The sequence below is a fragment of the Vipera berus genome, assembly GCF_964194415.1.
Source record: "Vipera berus genome assembly, chromosome: 8".
Classification (NCBI taxonomy): Eukaryota; Metazoa; Chordata; class Lepidosauria; order Squamata; family Viperidae; genus Vipera; species Vipera berus.
Genome location: NC_138211.1, coordinates 11255106 through 11278759, shown reverse-complemented (window position 1 = coordinate 11278759; position 23654 = coordinate 11255106). Strand labels below are relative to the sequence as shown.

Below are 23654 nucleotides of genomic sequence, written 5' to 3'. Positions count from 1 at the left end.
CTAGGATCTGCCCCACCCTTACTTATGAATCCTAAGGTCCCTCTGCTCTTGTGGGGTTTAGAAGCTGCAGTGTAGTAAGCCTGTAAGTGTACCCAGAGCTTCTGGAAAACCCACCTGCTTTCCCCTGCAGTTTTGCTGTCTTCCTTATGCCTAGAATTTGCTGAAAATGGAGGCTTCGTCTTCTGTTCGTGACCCATAACTAGCTAGCAATCCCATTTTTTTTAAAAAAAAAATTTCCTCAGGATGGTTCACTTGCTGTTTCCTCGTATCCAGTTGCGAACGCCTCCCCTTTCTCTCCCCCCCCCGCGCCCCTTCTTTTCCCCAGAGGTTCCTAATTACTGACATGGCACATCGGCCGGCTGTGTGTTGTTTTGTTTTCTAGTGATGGTTCATATGCCTACGAATCAGTTCCTTGGCAACAGAATACCAATCAGCCTGCAGGATCTCTCTCGGTGGTAACCACTGTTTGGGGCGTCAGCAACACATCCCAAAGCCAGGTACCTTTTGCAGCCTTCAAAAGGGGGTAGGGGGTAGAGAGAGAGGAGGGTGGGTGGGTGGGGAGTGGACACAGGGCACCCACGTTCAACCTCCTTTCAAATTTTGCTAAGGTAAGATCCCGGAGCAGATGTCCCCAGCCATTCTTTTCTACAGGGGGTGGACCAGAGAATTAATTTTCATTTAAAATTATATTTGAGTTGCCCTTAAAAGTCCCCATTCAAGCTTTTATTCATGCAACTCTCTGCAGCAGTACAACAACAAGCTAGCAATTATCACTAAGGCCAGCTGCCCAGAAATACAATGCAGGAAAAACTTCACTGAGTCTTTTTTCTTTCCAGTGGAGGGTTTTTTCCCCCCCCATAAACATCCTGAATCCTTTTTCTCAAAAGGGACCTTCAGGCAGGCAGGTAAAGAGGAGGGCAGGACTTCTCCATCTCTGCTGAAAGGTGGCCCCAAAACGAGTCATTTACATGGACCAGTACCGGTCCGCAGCAGGCCAGCAACTGGTCCGCACAAACAAGCAAAGCCCCATCCGCGGGATGCAGGCAGCACACAAAGCCACGCCCCCTCCAGTCCACGGAAGAACCTCTCTCCACGGAACTGGTTCCTGGTGCCCAAAAGGTTGGGGACCTCTGATTTATTACATGACGAAGTTCCCAGTGGACTCTTCTGCCACCCCTATTCCAGTTGGATCCATGAGGTTTCAGGTCAGCAGAGAGAGAGGTGTTAGATAAATCTACCAAGAATCAACAAAAGGGACTTTCCCTGCCAAGCCCCACCCCCATCCCAATTGCTGATACAAAACAGATTATTTTTTTTACTTCTAGGTCTAGTTCCAGTCTTTCCACATAGATAGATGTCTTATTTTTGTTTATCTAAAACTCATCTCTTCTGGTACATTTCAATCTTCAACTGTTTTGCAAGGAAGGAGGCCCTACCATGCAAAGTGAAAGTTTCCAAAGGAAGTAGCTATGTTAATTTGTTACAGTAAAGGAAGACGACACAGAAAGGCATTTAGCATTTTAGGCTAATTAGTTTTCACACGGGTTTCATTTCGGTGAAGGCAGATGCTCAGTCCACAAAACAAACACAAAAACATTTGTGGCACATGAGGAGATAAAAATTATTTGTTCATGGAAGGGAGCTTGAAGGAGCAGGCAATGTGTGAAATGAGCCAGCCTTGTGTAATTCAGCCATGTACCCTGCAAATTTTATAATTCAAATTAACAACACAATTCTAAGCATTCCAAGTTCAGTAGGTCTCCTCGACACTTAAAAAGCAGTTACAATTGCCAGGGTGAGCTTGCTTTGCTGGGAGATGGGTTTCTTCCAATTCATTTGGGATTTGTGTCTGAGCAGCCCTGCGTGGAACGTTGGTTCAACCTCATTCATTAAATATATATTCTACTTTTCCTCCAGGAACATAAAGCTGCATTTTAGTAGCTCTTCCTTCCATTTTTCCTACAACAAAGCTGTGAAGTTGGCTAGTCGTGAGATAACGTCTGGGCTAAAATCCAGCTACTGAGTTGAGGATGGCCTTCATTGGGCTTAACCCAGCACCTTAACTTATGTTACTCTGGCTCTTTTTCTGACATCTGCTGGTGAGATATTAGATTGACCAGGAATTACCAAATGTTCTTAACCGAAGTCTCATTTGATGAGGAGGCGATATTGGACTTTTCACAAGCAGCACAACAGACCTCTTTCAGCTTTGAGGCCTTGCAGGGAAGAAAAAGCCTTCACAACGTGTTTGCTTTCATTTGGTCTCTTTCAGTGGAATTGGACCTCAGAATTACCTGAGTCTCATCTGATTGCAGATGGAAGGAAGTCAGAGAAATAACATTTGTAAAAATTGCCCCTTCCCTTCCTAAAAAAGCCAGGAAGCACAACCTTCCTAACCGTCTTCCTAGCTGTTTTCTGGGTTCCTTTATTCATTGATATTTAACTTAACAATAGCAGACAGTTTTATTTACTCCGGACTAAGTAGTCTGAGCAGATGACAAAGCTGGGTGTTTGGAAGATACACTGGAAGCAGATATTTGGCTAGAATGGGCCATCCCTAAGTATTTTCTGCCCTATAAATTTTATGTGGTTTTTAAAAGCTCAGAGAAAGTTCCCGTTTCCCCTTCCCCTTTCCTCCATACACACCATACTTTTAGGGCTTGCAAGCCTGAAAGTTACTTAATCTATAAAGAAGCGAAAGAGAAATCCAGTTGATCTCTAATGCTTTTTACAGCAAGTTGCTGACATTCTCTTAAGAAAAAGGATTGTCGGTCATCCTCATATATCTGGGTGTTGATTGATGCATTATGCAGAGGGCTGGACTAAACTGATCTAAAATAAATGTCTGGACTTGAGCATGCATGGAAATACCTGATTCTTTTAACTGTCTAGATTTTGTTCTCCTACTTCATCCCTGTTCACATCTTGCTGGACCACAGAGTAGAGCCTGGCATTGCTGATCTAGTTCAAATCTCTCCCCCCCCCCTTGATCCTTTGCAGGTTTTTGGAAACCCCATGGGTCCTGGAGGAAACACCGCTGGCAATCCCATGATGCCCAGCGTGTCCAGCAGTGGCTCTGGCATGAACTCACCACAATTTATGGGACAGCAGCCTTTCCCTGAGGGTTCAACGGGCAAAGGTTATGTGCAACCTGGGATGTACAGTCGTACTTCATACCCAGGAGGGCCAGGCTTCACCACAAGGTAGGTCCCAGCAAGTTGGATCAGCAGACGTGGTGCCTTTCAACGAGAAATCATTAACAAATTGTTAATTTGTTGAAACAACCACGGTGAGCAGAAGCCATACAATACACCAAGCCCCCAAGCCTGTCCTGGATGAGTTACACAACCGTGAATTGCTCACAAGTATATCTATGGCTTCCATATCATGATGTCCTGCTAGGATTTCACCTGGTTGGTTGTTCTTGGAACTACTAGTGTGCAATCAGCTAATCAAGTGATTGTGCACTGAACCAGGAAAAGTGGTTCATGGGTTGCATTTCTCTCTGCCCATGGTGGCTTTCGCCGAACTGTTGATTACCCATTTGTGTTTTGTTTGGTGCTCACTTCAAAACCGATGGTCTGCTTGAAAGCAAAAAATGTGAATGTAATCTGAAAAGATAAAGTCCCTAGGAAATAAACTGAAGGCCCTCTGTGCAGGTCTACAAGTGAGAGGGATCACTTTGAGAAGTTTCTCATATCTCATCCTCCTTCCTGCCTGGAGACCTTAGCTCCAATCAGCATTTTTCAACATCAGCAGTTTAGTTAAATCAGGGGGCAGCGCTATGCCTGCCCTAGGACAGGGGTAGGCAACCTCGGCTCTTTTATGACTCATGGACATCAACTCCAGCTGACTCAGGAATTCTGGGAGTTGAAGTCCATGAGTCATAAAAGAGCCGAGGTTGCCTACCCCTGCCCTAGGAATTAATCCTCAACAACACAGCTGATTTTTGAACAAAATTATACAACAGTCCATTGCTGATATAGCTAACTGATAAAACATTGACCCATGCACCCATTTAATGATTGTCATGTCTGGGGCTTGGAAGGAATTCCTCCCTGCTTCTCTCATTCATATCTTTAAGAGGTCAGCCCATTGGAGCCACCCGCTCCTTATTTGAGTTTTCCCATTTTACATTTCTAAGCTGCCTGGCTGAAAATAAAGCCAGAGAATGAAATTCCCGATTGCTTTTGGGAATTTAACATTCTGCGCTACACATGCTCAATGGCTGCTTAACCCTGTCTATTAAAGCTGCCCTACCCTGAAGACAGAGGTCTTGTGGTGTTCTTGAAATAAGTTCCAGCCTTCATAATTTGACAAGCATACCTGTAGTGCAGCCTTCAAAAATTACTTTCGATACACCCTGGTTACAGCATAGACTTGACTCATGGATGCCTGGATCGCAGGCCATTCCAGGCAGTTGCTCATACAATGGAACCAACAGTACTTGCCATTAATAGTTCCAGGAGGTGCAATGAGTACTAAAAATGATGAGTGCCAAATGAACCACGTGACTAACCTGTGACCCCCTTGTTTCGGCTGGAAAGGGTAGCAAGGTAGCTGACACCGGCAGCTTCTAGCTTGTGCACCAAATACCAAACAAACGATGAGTCCTGGGACACACTTTTCGCACCAAAATGCATCAAGTACCAAATTTGGCAACTTTCAGAGGAGTTGAGTAGCGAAGTAGCACTATATTTGTTTTCCTCTGGCTTGTTGGCATGATTTCTGACAGATCATGAATTCACAATGCTTAGAGGCAGAGCATAGGGCAGTACTAAGGTTAAGCAAATTGACACCCCTTTGGAGGAGTTGCAGAAATATTTCTTCTAATTGTAGCACACTATTTAATCCATCCCCTTTCTTTATGCCAGTGGGAATTTTAGTAATAATAACAACAACAATAATAATAATAATAATAATACATCAAGAAATTGCAGCTTCCTGCAATAACTCTAGCAAAGCTACAAAAAACTGTGCTACTCGGAACATCTTACATTTTAAGGAGATACCTGGTTTATACCTATGATGCTGGCAGCAACTCGTGCCAACCATTAGTGCCAGTCAATTTGAGTGTTCAGTTGACTGAGTTTCATGTTTAATGAATAAAAGTTATATAATAATAATAATAGTTGGAAGGTACCTTGGAGGTCATCTAGTCCAACCCCCTGCTCAGGCAGGAAACCCTATACCATTTCAGGCAAATGGCTGTCCAGTCTCTTCTTAAAAACTTCCAGTGTTGCAGCATTCACCGCTTCTGGAGGCAGGGTGTTCCACTGGTTAATGTTCTAACTGTCAGGAAATTTCTCCTTAGTTCTAGGTTGCCTCTCTCTTTGGTTAGTTTCCATCCGTTGCTTCTTGTCTCCCTCTTATTTGTGGCAGCCCCTGAGATATTGGAACACTGCTATCATGTCACCCCTCATCCTTATCTTCATTAATTCATGAATCCACACTTTGAACTAAGCCATAACATACATTTTAGTGTGCTGAGTGAATTCTGCTCTTACGACTTGTAAACCAGAGTTTGTGTGGCTAAGCCAACCATGGCACACTGGCTGAGGAAATCTGGGAGTTGAAGTCCACAAGTCATAAAAGGGCCAAGTTTGAAGACCCTTGGGTTAGTGGGAACCCATTTTGAGAATCTCCCCAGACACCCACCTCTGTCCATTCTCTTCCTCTTGGGAAAAAGTTCATTTTCTTATTTCCCTGGAATCCTAAAATAGTTAGAACATTCTTTAACGTTTCCATGTAATTAGTGAATCAACCCCATGTGCCGTGAGAGGAGCAGAGTCACCAGAGAGATAGGAAGCGATGAGCTTGTTAGTAATTGCACCAAGAGTCAGCCCCTTTCTGCTGCTTGGTGCCAAGCCAGTGGGGGAAAGGTTGTGGTAAGTGTGATGGCCACCTCATAGTCACAGGTCTGGTTGCCTAATCTCTCAGATGTTTTACTTGTACATCATCCTCCTTCCTTGCCTCAATGGGCATCTCAGCTCCTTGCACTTCATGGAAGTTCAAGGTCCAGGGGAAGTTCTTACCATACCTCCAAAACATTTTATCGAGATGTAGAAATCCAGGCTGCCATTAGCGTCTGAGGAATTGGGTTTGGCAACCAGCATTCGGTGGCCTAGAAAGATGCCTGTTTTCTCTGTGTCTCCCTTTTTAATGTTGAGCATCCCACATCTTAATTATATTCCATTGATCTCCTGTTATCTTTTACCTGCCTGTGCATGTATACCTGTCCAACAGCATTACGAAACAACGAAAGAAGTTATTCCCGATGTTTGCCATTGTAATTTGGACAGGAGTCTCAGAAGCTGAGAGCGGTGCAGTTTACGACCAACAGTATTTGGGATTAAAATATTCCCAGCCAGTGCCTTTAAAAAAAACAGGACACAGTGCTAGCCCTTCTCTCTGCTCCATTCATGTTTCCTAAGTGTCATGATTCCTGTACTTGTTTTTCCTCCAGTTAGCAGCAATTCTGAGATCCCTTAATTCAGGGGCCCTCAACCTTGGCAACTTTAAGGCTTGTGGACTTCAACTGCCAGAATTCTGGGAGTTGAAGTCCACAAGTCTTAAAGTTGCCAAGGTTGAGGACCCCTGAATTAATTAATCCTGGAGTTCCAGCTATTCGACACCACTGTCTTGGGCAAATGAGATCCCAAAGACTTCCAACAGTAGATAGTGGCCATCATTAGAGCGTACAGAAAACATATGCAACCAGGCTATATAAACCCTGTCTTCTCTCTAGTTATGCAGGCAGCCCAAACGGCCCAGGGGGAATGGGCATTCCTTCTCATACTGCGAGAGCCCCGGCAGACTTCACCCAAGCAGCCGCTGCAGCCGCTGTAGCAGCTGCAGCTGCAACAGCCACGGCCACGGCCACAGCCACAGTTGCTGCCTTGCAAGAAAAGCAGAGCCAGGAGTTGAGTCAGTACGGAGCGGTAAGCTTAGCATCTTTGTTTAATGTGGTATAAGAGTGATGGAAAATGCTAAACCAGATGGTGGAAGAGATGCACGACGGGAGAGATGTGCCCTCTGTTTATACTTGGTGATACGAGCCCGAGGGGTTAGGGTTGTGAGGCATTCAGTGGCACCTACCCAAAGATGGTTTCACCTCAGAAAGTCAGTGAATCACAGGCAGGCAGTCCACAAGTTACAGGTTGTCCACTCTTGGAACACCAGGAGAAGGTAAACCCTCTCCTCTTTTTCCTGGACTCTGGCCAGAATATGGGCTGAAGTCAAAGAATGAAATTGTGGTGAATAATACAAGGCAGCTGGATGGTGTGTTTTTGGGAGTAACTAAAGGAATTCCTATCCCCATGAACAATGAACAAAATAACAGAGTTGGAAGGGACCTTGGAGGTCTTCTAGTCCAACCCGCTGCTCAAGCAGTGGCTGTCCAGGCTCTTCTTAAAAGCTTCCAATGATGGAGCACTCACAACTTCGGAAGCCAAATTATGAGGTAGATTTCTTCTCTTTTGCTGCAGAGATAGACACGGGGCGGAAGCCATGGAGACGGGAATTATTTAGAAGGAAATTTCATTTGACATATCCCTATGGAGGTGTTCAATCGAGAGATGATAGTCCCTCTCATGCTTAGAAATCAGGGTCTTCCTGGCCCATCTGGAAGGAAGCTGGGATCACAGCATTCTGTAGCGGTTGACCAGGATGACCTACAAACTTTCTTTATGGTCCCCCGCGAACCTCTGAAACTGGCTGCATCGTTCAAGTATCAACTCATCCAGTTCATTGCTTGTCTTGACCGCCAACTACCCTACGTCTCAAAATATTTCTCCTTGGCTTTTCTTTGGCCTTTCTCTCCCTTTACTAAAGTGCCAGGGATCTTCTGTGTACAAGCAGACACAGTGTCATTCTTTGGACTTGTAGGGCACAGACTGTGCACACAACAGGAAGGCAAAACAGTGGCCCATCAAGGCTAGCACAAGCCGTGGAGAAAAAAAATGAATAAATCCCGATAGTCAGAATACACAAAGAAGGGAGGGGTCATTAGCTTTTTTGGTCCCAGATCTACACATCAGAGTGAGGGGTCTGATAACTGTTTACTGAGAAATGAGCACAGTCAAATTTACAAGGGCTTACAAGTTGAAATAATTGTGAGCCAAGGTGAGGAACCGGCAAATGAGATTGCTATGGCTTCCAGTTGATGTGCATTTTCATTTCTTCCCAAAGGCGCTTTTTTTTCAGGAGGCAACTGGACTTCCTTGTTTTTGCTTTGAAGAGGTTTCGCTTCTCATCCAGGAAGCTTCTTCAGCTTCTTCCTTCCATTCCCCACCATCTAGCTACAGCTGAAGAAGCTTCTTGGATGAGAAGCGAAATGTCTTCAAAGCAAAAACAAGAAAGTCCAGTTGCCTCCTGAAAAAAAAGCACCTCTTGAGACCACCGTGACATGGATGACTGAGAATCTCCATGGACATTTAGTCATGTGCTTCGGAGTGAACATTTCGTCTAACTGTCTCGTGCTGAAATGCCAGCTGAATTGAATAGAAACATTAGAATTGTGACCGCTATAACATCAAGCATGGCCTAGTAGTTTTCCCTAAGGTCTGGCTTTGTATGGAACCCTATTTAACTTGTTCCTCTGCCTTTTCTTTTTCTGGAGATGGGTGCCGGGCAGCCTTTCAACAATCAGTTCCTCCCTCATTCGGGGCCTCGGGGACCAACAGTACCACCCGGGATGAATCCAGCCAACATGTTGAATGCCTCTGGGATGTCACCCATGAACATGAACACGGCAAGGACCCCTGCAATGAGCGCTTTGTATGCCGGGCAGAGAATGCCTCAGCACGGCTACCCTACTGCACCACAAGGCCAGCAGATGCCCCGGCAAAGTGTCAAGAGAACTTATTCCAGCGAGGTATGTATCAAAGGCAGAAGGGTTTTGGAAGATCAAGCTTTGGAGCAGCCTTAGGTTACAACCCCGAGTCCTTGGCCAAGGATTGTCAGCCTTCCCCATCTGAGTGCCATTCCATTGTGCTGGAACTGTAATTCTAGAATTTCCAGCCAGTATGACTTTTGGTGTCTGGGCATATAATTCCAGTATGCTGAGTGTGAGAGGACAGGGGTGTGTGTGTGTGTGTGTGTGTGTGTGTGTGTGTGTGTGAGAGAGAGAGAGAGAGAGAGAGAGAGGGAGAGAGAGAGTGTTTGAGGCAGTAAAATAGCTGAAGCAGCCTAAGGCAAACAGAAGAGTTACTCACAAATAGAAGTAGTGAAGGAATAGGAGTTATAGTAGAATTAAGGAAGAGTGGTGTAGTAAACAGGGAGTACTAGCCTTTGAGTACTTGAAGTAGGTGTGTTGCCTAGAGACCAGGTCACAGATGCAGACTTGGCAGAAACTAGTCTACATCCTATATCCAACAACAAGGGCTCAGTCTGAGGCAGGGGTGGGGAACCTTGGCTCTTTTATGACTTGTGGACTTCAACTCCCAGGATAGCTGGCTCAGGAATTCTGGTAGTTGGAGTCCACAAGTCATAAAAGAGCCAAGGTTCCCCACCCCTGGTCTAAGGAAAAGAAAGGAGCAGAAACAGGCCCCGGGAGCCTCAGAGACAGCACCCATTAGGGGGGGGGCAAACCTCCGTATTAGAATTATTAAGGATGTTGGGCATTCTGGGCTCCCTCTTGAAATATTGATAACTGCCAGTTTCCTGGACCTGCAGATTTCATCCAGGCTCAAAATGAATGAAATGGAGCCTAGCAATTAGCGTTCTCGGTGTGATCTGTATGCCTGCAATTAGGGAACTTGCTTTGTCTCTTAACTGGCTGAAACGGTGCCCTTGCCGAGTCGTTTAATCTCACTGATTATAGCTGAAACAAGATGTCAGGGACCACACCGTCAGTCAAATCTAGAAAAGAAATTAACGCCAGGAGACGGTCCCAAGTAAGATGTGTGTGTGTGGGGGGGGGCATCCAGCAGAGTCCCCCGTAATCTTTCAGCACAGAGGCGAGCCATTTGCAAGCCACCTACAGCCCCCACCACCCCTGCCCCCTCCCAGCATCTTTCTGAGGCTCCCAGGGCCTGGGAAGATTGGGGGGGCGGACATTTTTCCAGGGTTTGATGGATTGTGGGTAGCAGGGCCATAAGACACCCTTAAACCATCCCCAGTTGATTTTCCCAGGAGACGCCTAATCTCACTGGAAGTCTTGATGTACTTCTTGTTAATCCCTTCCTCAACTTACTTCTTCAAAAGCAGCTGACGGATTTAGGCAACATCATTGTATGTGGCCATCACTCACCTGCCTTTTTTTCCCGGATCTCTTCCAGGGTTATCCAGGACAACAATATATGCAAGGTGGCCAGTATCCCTCTCAAGCCGGACAGTACGCCACGAATGTGCCTCAACCTTCTGCTCCATCCCCCTCCTATCCCGGTCACCGTTTGCCACTGCAACAGGGAGTGAGCCATTATCTCTCTGCCTCCAGTACTAGCGGCCCATACTATAAGGTACTCCGTTGCTATGGTAACAGCTGCACCAGATTCTCAGTGAAGGTGAAAGAGACCTACAGACACTCATCCTGTAAGGAGAGAAAGCAGATTCCTAATGGAATGATGAATGCCTCAGGAGAGCCTCCCCCTAAGGAAGGGGGAGAGAGATCTGGATCTCCACTGATTTTTCGCTATTATTCTTGTGATTTTGTAAGGAAAGCCTTCTCCAGAGTGGCTGCTATTCAGATGTGGGGTCTTCAGCTACCAAAATTCTGGGCAATGATCGTGGAGGATCCTAAAGCGGGAAAACCCACCAGCCCGAAAATAATCAGTTGGGGAAAGAGCGGTTTTAAGGTTTTAAAATATTCTGTCCATTCTCAGCTTCAGCCAGCGGTCATAAGAACAACTCTTCCCAACCCGAGTTAATGGAGGTTGTTTGAATAATTTTCATAGGCCAGAAGAAAATGTTCTCTCAGTGTTATAGAGTAAGCCAGCAAATAAAGGGGGGGGGGGAGAAACATTGTTTCTTGAGACTTAATCCAGTGCAGCTAATTATGCCTTGAGAAACTGGATCCAGATCCTTTTTCTGTTAGTTCACTTAACCCCATGTCACAGGGGTGGGGTTTTTTTTGGGGGGGGGTCTGGTATATTGCACTGTATGAATCTAATCTTTGTCATTTGTAAACCTTGGCTTGCAATTTAGTTCCACCATCCTCAGTCTGGTTCTCTTTCAGATAGATTTAATTTCCCTTCCCCAAATCCATAGTCGGCATAGTCATCTCATAGAAAAGTTCTGTCCATCTGCAGAACAGCCTGTTGGCAAGCCTACTTTTCCATACTGTGTGACCCCAACTAAGACACCCATTGGTGTATGGTATAAATGTAGATGAACGGATGTTTCCTTACTACAGTCTCAGGCCAGCAATATAAAATACCCTACAAGAACAATAATACTATAGTATAGTGTATACTATAGTAGTTCTTGACTTGCAACTATTCGTTTAGCGACTGAAGTTACAATTGGCACTGAAAAAAGTTACTTAAAACAGCTCTTCGCAGTTACAGCCATCACAGCCACTGATCAAAATTCGATCCGTGTGTATTTGCATTGTTGTGCGATCACTGTTTGCAACCTTCCCAGTCGGGCTTCTGGCAAACAAAGTCAATGGGGGAAGCCAGGTTTCCTAAACGACAGTTTGATTCACTTAATACTCCAGTGACTCGCTTAAAAACCATGACAAAAAGGTTTTAAAATTGGGCACAACTCACTTAATAGTCTTGCTTAGCAATAGAAATTCTGGCCCCAGTTGTGGTTTGTAAATGGAGGACTAGCTGTAGTTAAGAGTTACATAAACATAATAGGGGTGGAAGGGCATTAAATCAGGCCTGGGAGAAAGTTCCGTAATGATTATTAGGCAATTCCAAGGTGCTGAGATGTTTAGCTGGTTGCATGCGCCAATCTCTTCACATTGTTAGGGACTTGTTTGGTGTTCAGTGTCCAGCACTTAACATTTAAGGAATACACAACTTGTAGAGTTGGCTCCTAACAATAACTCATGCATAGCAAACTCCTTGGAGAGAGATTTTAAGTCAGCAGCTCTATGAAGTTAAGCTCTCTTCTGGGCTGAAGAAAATAGATCAAAAAAATGACTAGAGGGGCCAGACCTTAATATATTAACACAAGAATTCAGCTCACTTTGGTTTGTCATTACTTGTTCTTGGGGTAAAACGAGGCATAGAAATATGGGACTTACTCAGGATCTTTTTGGAGCAGCGTTGGCACCTTTAAGATGTGTTGGGCTTCACCTCCCGTGTTGGCTGGAGAATCCTGGGAGTTGAAGTCCACACATCTTAAAAGTTTGAGAAGCGCTGCTTAAGAATCAAGGTGGGATGCGAACTGGATTGATGGATAACTCCTGCCTTGAGCATCAGGGCCCCGATTACTCTTAACAGCAAATGTTTTTGGCTTTTCTCTTTCCAGCCTACTGATCAGTTCAATGGTCAGAATGCCAATTTCAACGGTAGCAACTTCAGCAACTATGGACAAGCTACTATGAATGGGGTGAGTTCTGCTGTTTGCTTCTGATGAAGCTGCTAAGATATTTGGTAATGTTGCAGATGCTAGGTGTTATCTCCACAACTTCGGAAGGCAAGCGGTACCATTGATTAATTGTTCTCACTGTCAGGAAATTTCTCCTTAGTTATAGGTTGCTTCTCTTTTTGATCAGTTTCCATCCGTTGCTTCTTGTCCTACCCTCAGGCGCTTTGGAGAATAGCTTGACTCCCTCTTCTTTGTGGCAGCCCCTGAGATATTGGAACACTGCAATCATGTCCCCCCCCCTCATCCTTCTCTTCATTAAACTAGACATACCCAATTCCAGCAACCGTTCCTTGTATGTTTTAGCTCCAGATCCCCATCTTTGAGGGGGCTGCAGATCATCTTTTGTCGCTCTTCTCTTCATTCCAGGATGATTTATACATGTGTTTTACATAGATTCACAAAATGCCGCTTGGGGTGTGTGTGAAAGCCCTAACAAGCAGGCATATACATAGAATGAAGGCTACTGCTAAGCTTGTAAGCCGCCTTGAGTCTTCGGAGAAGGGCGGGATATAAATGTAATAAAAATAAAATAAAAAATAAATAAAATAAAATTCTTCCTGGTTGTTATCCACAGAACACACCTTTCACACATTCCCTCATTCATCCACTTCTCTTTCCTTTTACACACGCAGCACAACATACTGGTCTTCACTGTGTCATTTTTCTTGTTTCTTAAACAGAATTGAAGCAAATGGTACATCATGTAAGCAAGGCTTTGACTTTGTGTGTTTTTTGATATTCGCTTAGAATTACCACCAACCTCTTGCCAGGTTCATTTCTTGACTGGCATCTTTTCCATTCTTATTCCATTTGGGGGGGAAAAAACGTAGAAAAATTTCTGCCAACTTAAAGAAAGGGTGTAATGTGCTAACAAGAGTCGCTCTCTCCTGCATCTTTTGCAAGTTATTTTTTGTCCATTTTTAATTCCTTTGCCCTTGTATCATCCCAAGGGGTTAGCTCTTATTCCCTATTGTGAGTCAGAGTTGCCCTTTTTACTCCAAAGAAAATAATGCTGTATTCTAATTTCCAAGAGGCTCCCATTTGTGTGGCTGAAGTTGGGTGTATGTTTTACAACTGTTTTTAATTAGGAAAAAAAATGGACATTTGGTGATGGTGGTGGTGAATTGAAATATATGCAGTATGAGATAGTTTTCACATGATCAAAAGCACACAGCCTGATACCAGATCTTGCAGTCTCCAAAAGAAGATACAGGTGTAAGCTGTCTTTCTCATCTACAAGAGAATAATTTCTAGGTCTTTTTTATAAAGTAGGTGGGAGAAAAGGCATGAAGTTTGACATCAATTGAAGCATAAATAGAACTCGTATTTAGTACACAGAGATCACAATGTGATCTACAGTAAATCAGGAAGCCTCGTATCTTTATGTCCTTGTTTACCCACTGCCTGTTCAGCTGGAGAAGGTTGACATGCAATATTTTTTTTTAAAATGGAAATGGCTGCTTCTGTAAAACACTTGGCCCATTCATAGGGTGCAGAGGACTAGCAAAAAATGGGAACAGCCATGTAAAAACAAATTGGATTCTGCTTGCTGTTATGAAAATCATGCCAATGTCCCCACAAGGAAGAAATACCGGTACTTTCTTGATCTTGCATTGAGAGTTACATTATTTGACTAGTCCTCTCGTGCACGAATGTGAGGGTTTGATACTTTTAAAGCAGGGGTGTCCAGCCTTGGCAGCTTTAAGGCCTGTGGACTTCAACTTCTGGCTGGGGAATTCTGGGAGTTGTAGTCCACAAGTCTCAAAGTTGCCAAAATTGGACACCCTACTTTAAATAGTCTTCCTATAATTCTTCCTATTGCATAATTCTTAGTACAGGGAGTTTTCGACCTACAAACGTTTATTGAGTGACTGTTCATTGCATAATTCTTAGTACAGGGAGGTTTTGACCTACAGAAGTTCATTGAGTGGCTGTTCAGAGTTACAGTGAGACAGAAAAAAGCGACTTATGACAGTTGCAGCATCCCTACAGTCACGTGATCAAAATTCGGATGCTTGGCAACTGGTTCAGACTTATGACCATTGCAGTGCCCAGGATCATGTGATCCACCTTTTGTGATCTTCTGACAAGCAAACTCAATGGTGAAGCCAGATTCACTTACCACGTTTACTAACTTAACAGCTGCAAAGCCTCAGCACGTGGAGCAGACAATTTCCCCCCCCCCCCCACTCCTTTGTGCCCAAGTTCAAACATCTCAAGGATGTTAGTTTGGAAAATATTTATTTATTTATTTATTTTAATTCCATTTATATCCCGCCCTTCTCTGAAGACTCAGGGCGGCTTACAAGCTTAGCAGCAAATATGCATTCAGTAGGATGTAAATGCAGCCGTTTTTTCCCTGGTTCAATATTCAGAAGACTTTCAACTTGTACTCCATTGTGTAAAGTTTGGGATTGCTTTTAATAGAAGGTGGGCTGAAGCTTCATAAGATTTAATAACAGCTGAGTTATGATTTTGTTCTCTTTTCAGCCGGCAAGGTCCATGCCTGGCTACCCAAGTTCTCCTTTACCTGGTAACCCCACACCTCCGATGACCCCTGGAAGTAATATCCCTCCCTACATGTCCCCAGGACAGGATGTGAAGTCACCATTCCTTCCAGACATCAAACCCAATATTAATTCTTTGCATCCTTCTCCATCTCCCAACATGGGTTCTTTGCATCCTTCTCCCTCTGGTAAGTCTTAGACACTGAGAAAGTCATTCCATTCCGACTGATTTATGACTTCTCTTAGCTAAAGAGTGGATGGCACATCAATTAGTAATGACAACTCACTGGTTAGTTGATTTATTCATTTACAATATTTGTAGACCATCCCAGTTGTGAGACTCCGGGTAGCACACAGTCAGGTAGGAAAAACCAACATAGCATCCGAGTGGTAAAGCTTTTCTTGACTGTATCACTCCATTTTTGCAAAACTCATTTTCTTTAGCAAGGAAAATCCACCCTGGACTTCTCCCTCATTATTTTTGAATGAGCAAGGCACCTTTCCCCAAAATGAGACACAGCAGTTCACACAGGTGTGCCTGTACACCTCAATGCATGCACACACACACACACAAACACCCCTGCAGCTCAAAATGGTTGAGTCCTGGAGGAACGTCCCCTCTGGATTCTACATATTGACTGGGCTCTGGACTTTGGTTTGAATTTGGGAACATTTGCAGAGCCATGGAATTTTGGGAGTCGGGGAGTTCCGTGGCAGTTAAGGAGTGGCAGTTTGGTGCCGAGGGGGGGGGGAATCTTGAGAGACTTCCTTAACTTGCAGTGGGAATAGGGAAAGAAGGGAAAGAAGAGGGTGTGCCAAAATCCGTTCCCCAAATGCTTGCAGAATTCAACAGACTTAGGGGGAGGAATGGAAAGGAGAGCCCTGGTGGAGTCAAGGCAGAAACCAGGCCTGTTCTTCACACTACCTGCAGCACTTTCCCACCTGGCTGGCCCCTGCCATGCCCCCCAACCCAGACCATCCCTTACTATTTGCCCTGTTGCTGGCTCAGCCTAGCCCCATCCACACCTGCCTTGGCTCCTCTGCCCCATATCATCCCTGCACCTGTAACCATGCACTTCCCGCTCGTGATCAGCCCCTTCTCTTGTCTTGTCCCAGCAGGGAACCCTTGTGATGAGTTGCGTTTGACCTTCCCTGTACGGGATGGTGTGGTGTTGGAGCCTTTCCGCCTCCACCACAACTTAGCGGTCAGCAACCATGTCTTCCAGCTCAGGGACTCTGTTTACAAGACTCTGATGCTCAGGTGAGTCCCGATGATGATTTTTCCCAAGTTCACGCTACGAAGCAAATGAAACCACCTTGTTCCTTCTCTTAACTTAGAATTGGTTTCCTTAGCCCTGATCATTAAGCCCAGGCAGCTTTTTGAAAGATGGTCGAAAGCTGAAATGGCAATACGGCGTTGGCCCTTTTTGTAGTGGTGAGCTGGGAACAAGGATAAGCTGCAGCTTGCTCATCATTACTCTTGAGTCCACATTGGAACAAAGCAAAACAGCGAAACTAAACTGGGTTATTGGCATGCTAACTCCCCAAAGTCCTGAGGATCAGAAAGGATTCTTTGATTGGGACTTACTTATGATCTCAGTTCCACCTTCCTGTATAATAGCACATTTGCCCCCTGTTGTTTCTACAGCCTTGGTCCAAAAATCCTTTCTGAACTGGCACAGGAGAGCTCACAGAATCATCCAGTCCATCTTCAGGTGGAATATTTTAATTGGCTGTTTTTGTGAAAAGCAACAACGGGTTTTGCTTTGTTCTGACTCTCCGGGCCGCATCTGGCAATCACTTGAACTCTGTGAGATGCTCTTTCGCAGATAAAGTTCTGGGAAAAGATGAAAGTATTCTGGAGAGGAAAAAATGCCAGTGAGGTTATTCAAGGATTTGCTTTGTCAGTTGAGAAACGGGAGGAAAGGCAGTAGAGAGTTAAAAGGGGGAAAAAAGCAGCTATCAACTAATTGTTAACTTGCTTCCATTTCTGTTATTAGTTGATAGGGGTGTTTGGGTATTATCCTGATAATTTAGTTCAGGGTTCTTCAGACTTGGCCCTTTTATGACTTGTGGACTTCAACTCCCAGAATTCCTCAGCCAACATGCCTGGCTGAGGAATTCTGGGAGTTGAAGTCCACAAGTCACAAAAGGGCCAAGTTTGAAGACCCTTGATTTTAGTTAGTTCAGATAACCAGTTGACAGGTTTATTTGAGAGAGACTTTCCAAAAAATTTCACTAAAAACACTCTAGCTTTTCTCCCCTAGGCGTTTGTAGGTGTTATTTCTCCGTATGAACAAACAATTTCATAAATCTTAACCGATGAAGAAGGAACTTCCCTCAGCTGGGAAGAAAACTTTTTTCCTGTCTCTGTTGGATAATGTTTCCCACTCCTGGTGAATGAAAGGTGAGAGGACTTCAACTCCCAGAATTCTCAGCAATGGCCATACTGGCTGTGGAATTCTGGGAGTTGAAGTTCATATACCTGGGAAACCCTGCTCTATGAAGAATCTACAATAGGGATGAGGAATTGTGGTCCTCCAGCTGTTGATCCGCTACAGCTCTCAGCCCCATTGCTTTTGGAGTGTTCTCTGGGGCTGCTGGGAATTGTGCTCCAGCAACACAATTCTCAGCAGGAATTGAGGTCCACAGATTTATGGTTAAAAAGAGATTGGGACAAGAGACCGTACCAGAGTTTTCTCCCATTGCAAAGTTCTTATCCTCTGCCTTTTCCAAGGCACCATGAGTGTTTTCTTTAAAAAGGCATTTCATGGTTCCTCTCTGCTTCTCAGGCCTGACTTAGAACTGCAGTTTAAATGCTACCATCACGAGGACCGACAAATGAACACCAACTGGCCAGCCTCAGTCCAGGTCAGCGTGAATGCCACTCCCCTGACCATCGAGCGGGGAGACAACAAGACTTCACACAAGCCCCTCTACCTAAAGCAGGTCTGCCAGCCGGGCAGGAACACCATCCAGATCACAGTCACCGCTTGCTGCTGTGTAAGTTCAACTTCTGTTTGTTTGGGAGTGGTCTTTCGGCTGAAGTTAGCAGCTTCTCTGAGCCTCTGTTTGGCTGTGAAGGGTATTGATACTCCTGGCTACTTCATAACAGATCGACATCTAGTCCCCCAGTGCCAGTTGTTCTAATTCCCCAAATTCCTGTATAACCTTTTTCCAACTTGAGATATATTGGGTAGATGGAGATGGCTACTCCCAAATTCCTTTAAGACAGGCCAGCAATTGGTCTGCACAAACAAGCAAAGCCCTACACACTCTCCGTGGAAAAACCTTTCTCCACAGAACTGGTACCTGGTACCCAAAAGGTTGGGGACCTCTGCTTTAGGATACCGAATTCTAGAGACTGCAGAATACTCAGAGGGCACCAGATTGGGGGAGATGGTCTTGGCCTACCCATAATTGGATGAATTCTGCCTCTAAATCCACACAGGTGCGGGAAGTCCAGGATAAAGGGGACGTTTCCTCCATTTTAAGCCAACTGAGTTGCCTTTGTCATTCCTTGCAGCAGCAGCGAAATTCATAAGTCGCTTGTGTGCTATATGCAGTACCATTTCCCTCCCTTTTTCATACTATTTTCATTGGTTGGTTCCTGGGTTAAAGTACCCATTTCTCTGGGTTCAGAAGAGCTTTTTTCTCTGGGTGTCAGGCTTGTCCCAACTTGGACATTTAGGAAAGAAAGGCTCTTGAAATCCATTTTGTTGAAGTGAAAGGTTCAACATAGTCAAGCAGCTACAGCAGGGATCTTCAGACTTGGCCCTTTTATGATTTGTGGACTTCAAATCCCAGAATTCCTCAGCCAGCGTGCCTGGCTGAGGAATTCTGGGAGTTGAAATCCCTAAGTCATAAAAGGGCCAGGTTTGAAGACCCCTGAGCTATAGCGTGAGCAAAGCTGGATCTCAATATTCCCATGCCAAGCCCACAGTTTTCCCAACTCCCTGGCCCTCCTCCCTTCACCAGCCCATCAGTGTCCAATCATATTCCTCCAATGTTTTGGAAACGGCTTTGGGGTTTGGCGCCTCTTAGGTTGAGTTTCGCATTCCGTTCTCACAGCTCCATCCTTGATCAGCTGGTTTGCTCCGGATTGACACTTCCTGTTTCCTGTCACCTTGTCTTTTCCCCCTCCTCCTACCTACTCACTTCCCTATTACCCCATCCTCCTCCCCCCCTCCCTCCCTCCCTCCGTTTTAGGGCAGGAAGCAAGACATGCTGAAGAGGGCAGCCCTGAGCTGCTTTCTCATGTAATACAAATTGCGAGTGTGTGTTTAGCCCTGCCTGTGGTGACTTCTCTTCTTTCTTCATTTTAGTCCCACCTTTTTGTCCTGCAATTGGTGCACAGGCCTTCGGTGCGGTCCGTTTTGCAAGGCTTGATCAAGAAGCGGCTGCTGCCGGCCGAGCATTGCATCACCAAAAGTGAGTAGCATCTCTGCTCTTCCGCATCATCTTTCCCCATCTCTGCAAAGTCTGGCTCAACAGACAGAACTGCCTGGCCTGGTTCTTCATGGGAGTAAAAGCCATCAGCCGGATTCCTCTAGAGCAGGGGTCCCCAACCCCCGGTCCGTGGACCAGTACCGGGCCGCGGCATGCCAGCAACCGGTCTGCACAAAGAAGCGAAGCCCCATCCGCGGGATGCAGGCAACACACAAAACCGCGCACCCTCCGGTCTGAGCAAAAACCTCTCTCCACGGAACCGGTCCCTGGTGCCCCAAAAGGTTGGGGGCCTCTGCTCTAGAGTTCCACTCTGCTGGGATCAGAGATCCATAGCAAGGGAGCAGCTGCTTCGCAAGCACATAGCTGAGGAGGAGAGGAGTTGGGAAATATAAGTCATTGGAGGAGGCCCGATGGGAATCCAACTACTCTAAACACTCAGGTTAGAAAAGGCTGTTCTGAAAACAGAACAGAAGAGCGTAGAGCAGGGGTGTCCAAACTGGCAACTTTAAAACTTGTGGACTTCAGCTCCCAGAATTCGCCCACCAGCATGGCTGCTAAGCAGATCTGACTTCTCCCTTTGACTTTACTGGGTCTGGGAAAGTCGCAAATGGTGATCCTGGCCCTGGGACGCTGCAAGCCTCCTCGGTACCTACTGTCAGCTGAGTGTCTGAATTTTGACAGCATGGCACAAGGACACCGTGAAGATTGTAAGTGTGAGGACCAGTCCCAAGTCACTTTTTTTTTGGAGCGCTGTTGTAACTTCAAACACTCATTAAGCAAATGATTCTAAGGAGGATTGCATTGTCAGAAGGGCCAGGGAGGTGGAATTAACTATGGAGATCCCCTGATTCACAGAACGTCTGATGTAAAAAGCTCTTGTCTTTGTTAGGTGAGGTTGGAATACTATGTATTGGGCCAGACTATGGGCAAATTGATAGAGGCAGGAAAAGTCAAAATGATAAAGGAATAAGAAAAGGCCTCCTGTGTCCCCATCTCAACTTTCCCAACTCTGCTGGCCATCACCCTTCCCAGCCTATTGAGTTGCTTAGAAATATAGAAACAGAAATACTGGCAGCACAAAAAGAACTGGTGGTCTATCAAGTCTGCCTTTTGGTCCATCGGGTCTGCATTGTGCAGTGGTTAAAATGTTAGTATTGCAGGCTGACTCTGCTCACTGCCAGGAGTTCAATCCTGACCGGCTCAAGGTTGACTCAGCCTTCCATCCTTCCGAGGTTGGTAAAATGAGGGCCCAGATTGTTGGGGGCAATTAAGCTGACACTGTAAACTGCTCAGAGAGTGCTGTAAAGCACTGTGGGGCTGTATATAAGGGCTATTGCTATTTTCCCTCTCCATCCTTAGTCAAACGCAACTTCAGCAGCGGCACAATCCCTGGGACTCCGGGTCCAAATGGTGAAGATGGTGTGGAGCAGACAGCCATTAAGGTGTCTCTGAAGTGCCCCATTACTTTTCGAAGAATCCAGCTTCCCGCCAGGGGTCACGACTGCAGGCACATACAGGTGAGTGTCTGTTCACCTTCCATATCTTCCTACTCTCTGGCTAACGGAGAAGGTGGGAACACAGCCCTGCAGCTGCCAACAAAGGGACGAGAGCTGTTGAAGGGAAGAGAACAAGAAACCCCCAATCAGTGGTTCTTGCAGCAGCGGAAGCTTGCATGGGGTCCAGTAGAGCAGGGCTCTTCAAACTTGGCCCTTTTATGACTTGTGGATTTCAACTCCCAGAATTCCTCAGCTAGGCATTCTGGCTGAGGAATTCTGGGAGTTGAAGTCCACCAGTCATAAAAGGGCCAAGTTTAAAGACCCCTATAGTAGAGTTATCATCCTTTCCTGAGATTAGACAGTTGCCCTTCTCCCCAAAGCCTTTGGAGTTGGTTTCTAAAGCCTTTTGCCCAACTGAGTCCTGTTTTTGTGTGTGTGTGTGTGTGTGTGTGTGTGTGTTTGTTTTTCTGTGCAGTGCTTCGACTTGGAATCCTATTTGCAGCTAAACTGTGAAAGGGGGACGTGGAGATGTCCTGTTTGCAAGTGAGTATTTATATTTGAGGGGGGGGGGGTGTGTGGCATTCGTCAAAGACATTTGGGATATTAAATCTAAGAAAGGACCTTCATTAGGAAAGCAGCGTAGTAGAGAAAACCTCTGGACCAGTGTTCCCCATCCTTGGGAACTTTAAGATGCGTTGAACTTTTAAGATGTGTGGGGTTGCTGGCTGAGGAATTCTGGGAGTTGAAGTCCACACATCTTAAAGTTCCCATGGTTGAGGGGGAAAAAGGGCTGTGGATAATTTTCTGTAGCTTTTTATTGTGGCCAGCCAGGTACTCCTGCGCTGGATAGTTCCTAATAAGATCTAAAAGCAATAGTTCTCCTTCCATTCGTCTTCACTGTCAACTGGTTACTGAGCTAAAGTCAAGAGCTGTTCACAAAACGGAGCCCTTAAAGGCTGGCAGTTAATCAACAGCAGGACCAAGGCCCAGCATTCATTCTTGGGCAGGGCTCTGCTTCCCAACAAGGGCCCGACGGGACAGAGTTTGTCCCAACATCCTTTCCCTTCTTAAAATTATAATCAGGTGTCTGGCTGGCTATATATTGCTTTTGCTTTTACTTCACTTTTAAAACCTTCTACAGCCCATCGGAGCATCGCGTACGTTCACTCCCCAACCCTCACCTTATATCTTCTTCTTTCTCTCAGTAAAACAGCCTTGTTGGAAGGGCTTGAAGTGGACCAGTACATGTTGGGAATCCTGATTTACATTCAAAAGTGAGTCTCTTGGGATTTGCTGTTTTTTTCATTCCTTTACACAAAGCAACTGGGGATCAGCCGTGGGGATGCTGTTTTAATGCCACCAAGTGGCAAACAAGGGCTATCACTCACCCACCCGAGTTTACAGATGCTTCTTCCACTCTGACGTTTGAGATTAGACGGAATCTAAGATATTAGAAGAGAAATAGAAATGGTATCTGTTGTGTATTAATACGTTATGTTTAATGATTGTGTTCACTGGTTAACTGTTATGAGGTAAAACCCTTCAAAAGCTGCCAGTAGCCACTGCGCAAGTGCTACCGTTTGACAGCTCTCTGCTGTCAAAACCGCCTGTAACTGCGCAGGCGGAAGACAGAGTGAAGGGGACTCAGTTGTTCTGATGGAGGGGTACGAGGTAGACCTGCAGATCTTAGCAGGCTTTTGAGAAGCCGCCCAAGTGCCACTCTCAACCCATAACAGAGGCCAACCAGGGTTCAAATCTCTGCCTGGGATGCCACCTTCACCAGGTGGTTTTGAGGTTGTTATGGATTCCTGGAGGAGAAGGGGTGACTATGTAGTTGCCCTTTGTGCCTTGAAGGAAATGCCAATCATCCCCATGGCAAAGCTGAGGAAGATGCTATCTGCTTTGAGCGGATCTTAATTAGAACGAAACCCCCAACTCTCCCTTCTTCTCTGTGTGGTAGCTGTAGCTGTACCATGTGTGAATTGGCTGCACCCTTTTGAACCCATTTGGTTCCTTCCACATCTCTCTCTCTCTCTCTCTCTCTCTCTCTCTCTCTCTCTCTCTCTCTCTCTCTCTCTCTCTCTCTCTCTCTCTCTCTCTCTCTCTCTCTCTCTCTCTCTCTCTCTCTCTCTCTCTCTCTCTCTCTCTCTCTCTCTCTCTCTCTCTCTCTCTCTCTCTCTCTCTCTCTCTCTCTCTCTCTCTCTCTCTCTCTCTCTCTCTCTCTCTCTCTCTCTCTCTCTCTCTCTCTCTCTCTCTCTCTCTCTCTCTCTCTCTCTCTCTCTCTCTCTCTCTCTCTCTCTCTCTCTCTCTCTCTCTCTCTCTCCTCTCTCTCTCTCTCTCTCTCTCTCTCTCTCTCTCTCTCTCTCTCTCTCTCTCTCTCTCTCTCTCTCTCTCTCTCTCTCTCTCTCCTCCCCACCACCACCACCCGTCTCCATGAGCTACCCCAGCACTCTTCAACTTGAGGGCAAACCTTCATTCCTTGAGGGCTGGTTGGTTATATCGATGTACTTCCACTTCCCTGGTGCTATTCTATTCTATTCTATTCAGTTCAAAAGCACGTAAAAATGCAAGTAGAAAAATAGGGACCACTACAGTGGGGAGGTAACAGCGTTCCATGCGCCTTTGGCGTCTAGTCATGCCGGCCACATGACCATGGAGA

The 23654-nt window shown here is 45.6% G+C and overlaps 1 protein-coding gene across 4 annotated transcripts in view; it reads left to right on the top strand.

Moving 5' to 3' along the window:
• The window catches only part of ZMIZ2 (zinc finger MIZ-type containing 2), a 94704-nt gene that overhangs the window by 54866 nt on the left and 16184 nt on the right, over positions 1-23654 (top strand). For 3 of the 4 annotated variants that reach the window (XR_014027191.1, XM_081333544.1, XM_081333543.1), the window contains exons 3-15: positions 383-497; positions 3001-3203; positions 6749-6941; positions 8621-8875; positions 10281-10460; positions 12424-12504; positions 15034-15238; positions 16167-16311; positions 17843-18053; positions 19376-19481; positions 20859-21016; positions 21471-21538; positions 22201-22269. Coding sequence is in view for 3 of the 4 variants with exons in the window: in XM_081333544.1 (XP_081189670.1) it covers positions 383-497; positions 3001-3203; positions 6749-6941; positions 8621-8875; positions 10281-10460; positions 12424-12504; positions 15034-15238; positions 16167-16311; positions 17843-18053; positions 19376-19481; positions 20859-21016; positions 21471-21538; positions 22201-22269 (1989 nt within the window). In the remaining variant the exon portion in view is untranslated. The remainder of the gene's footprint in view (positions 1-382; positions 498-3000; positions 3204-6748; positions 6942-8620; positions 8876-10280; positions 10461-12423; positions 12505-15033; positions 15239-16166; positions 16312-17842; positions 18054-19375; positions 19482-20858; positions 21017-21470; positions 21539-22200; positions 22270-23654) is intronic. The other variant, XM_081333545.1, reaches the window with a different exon arrangement.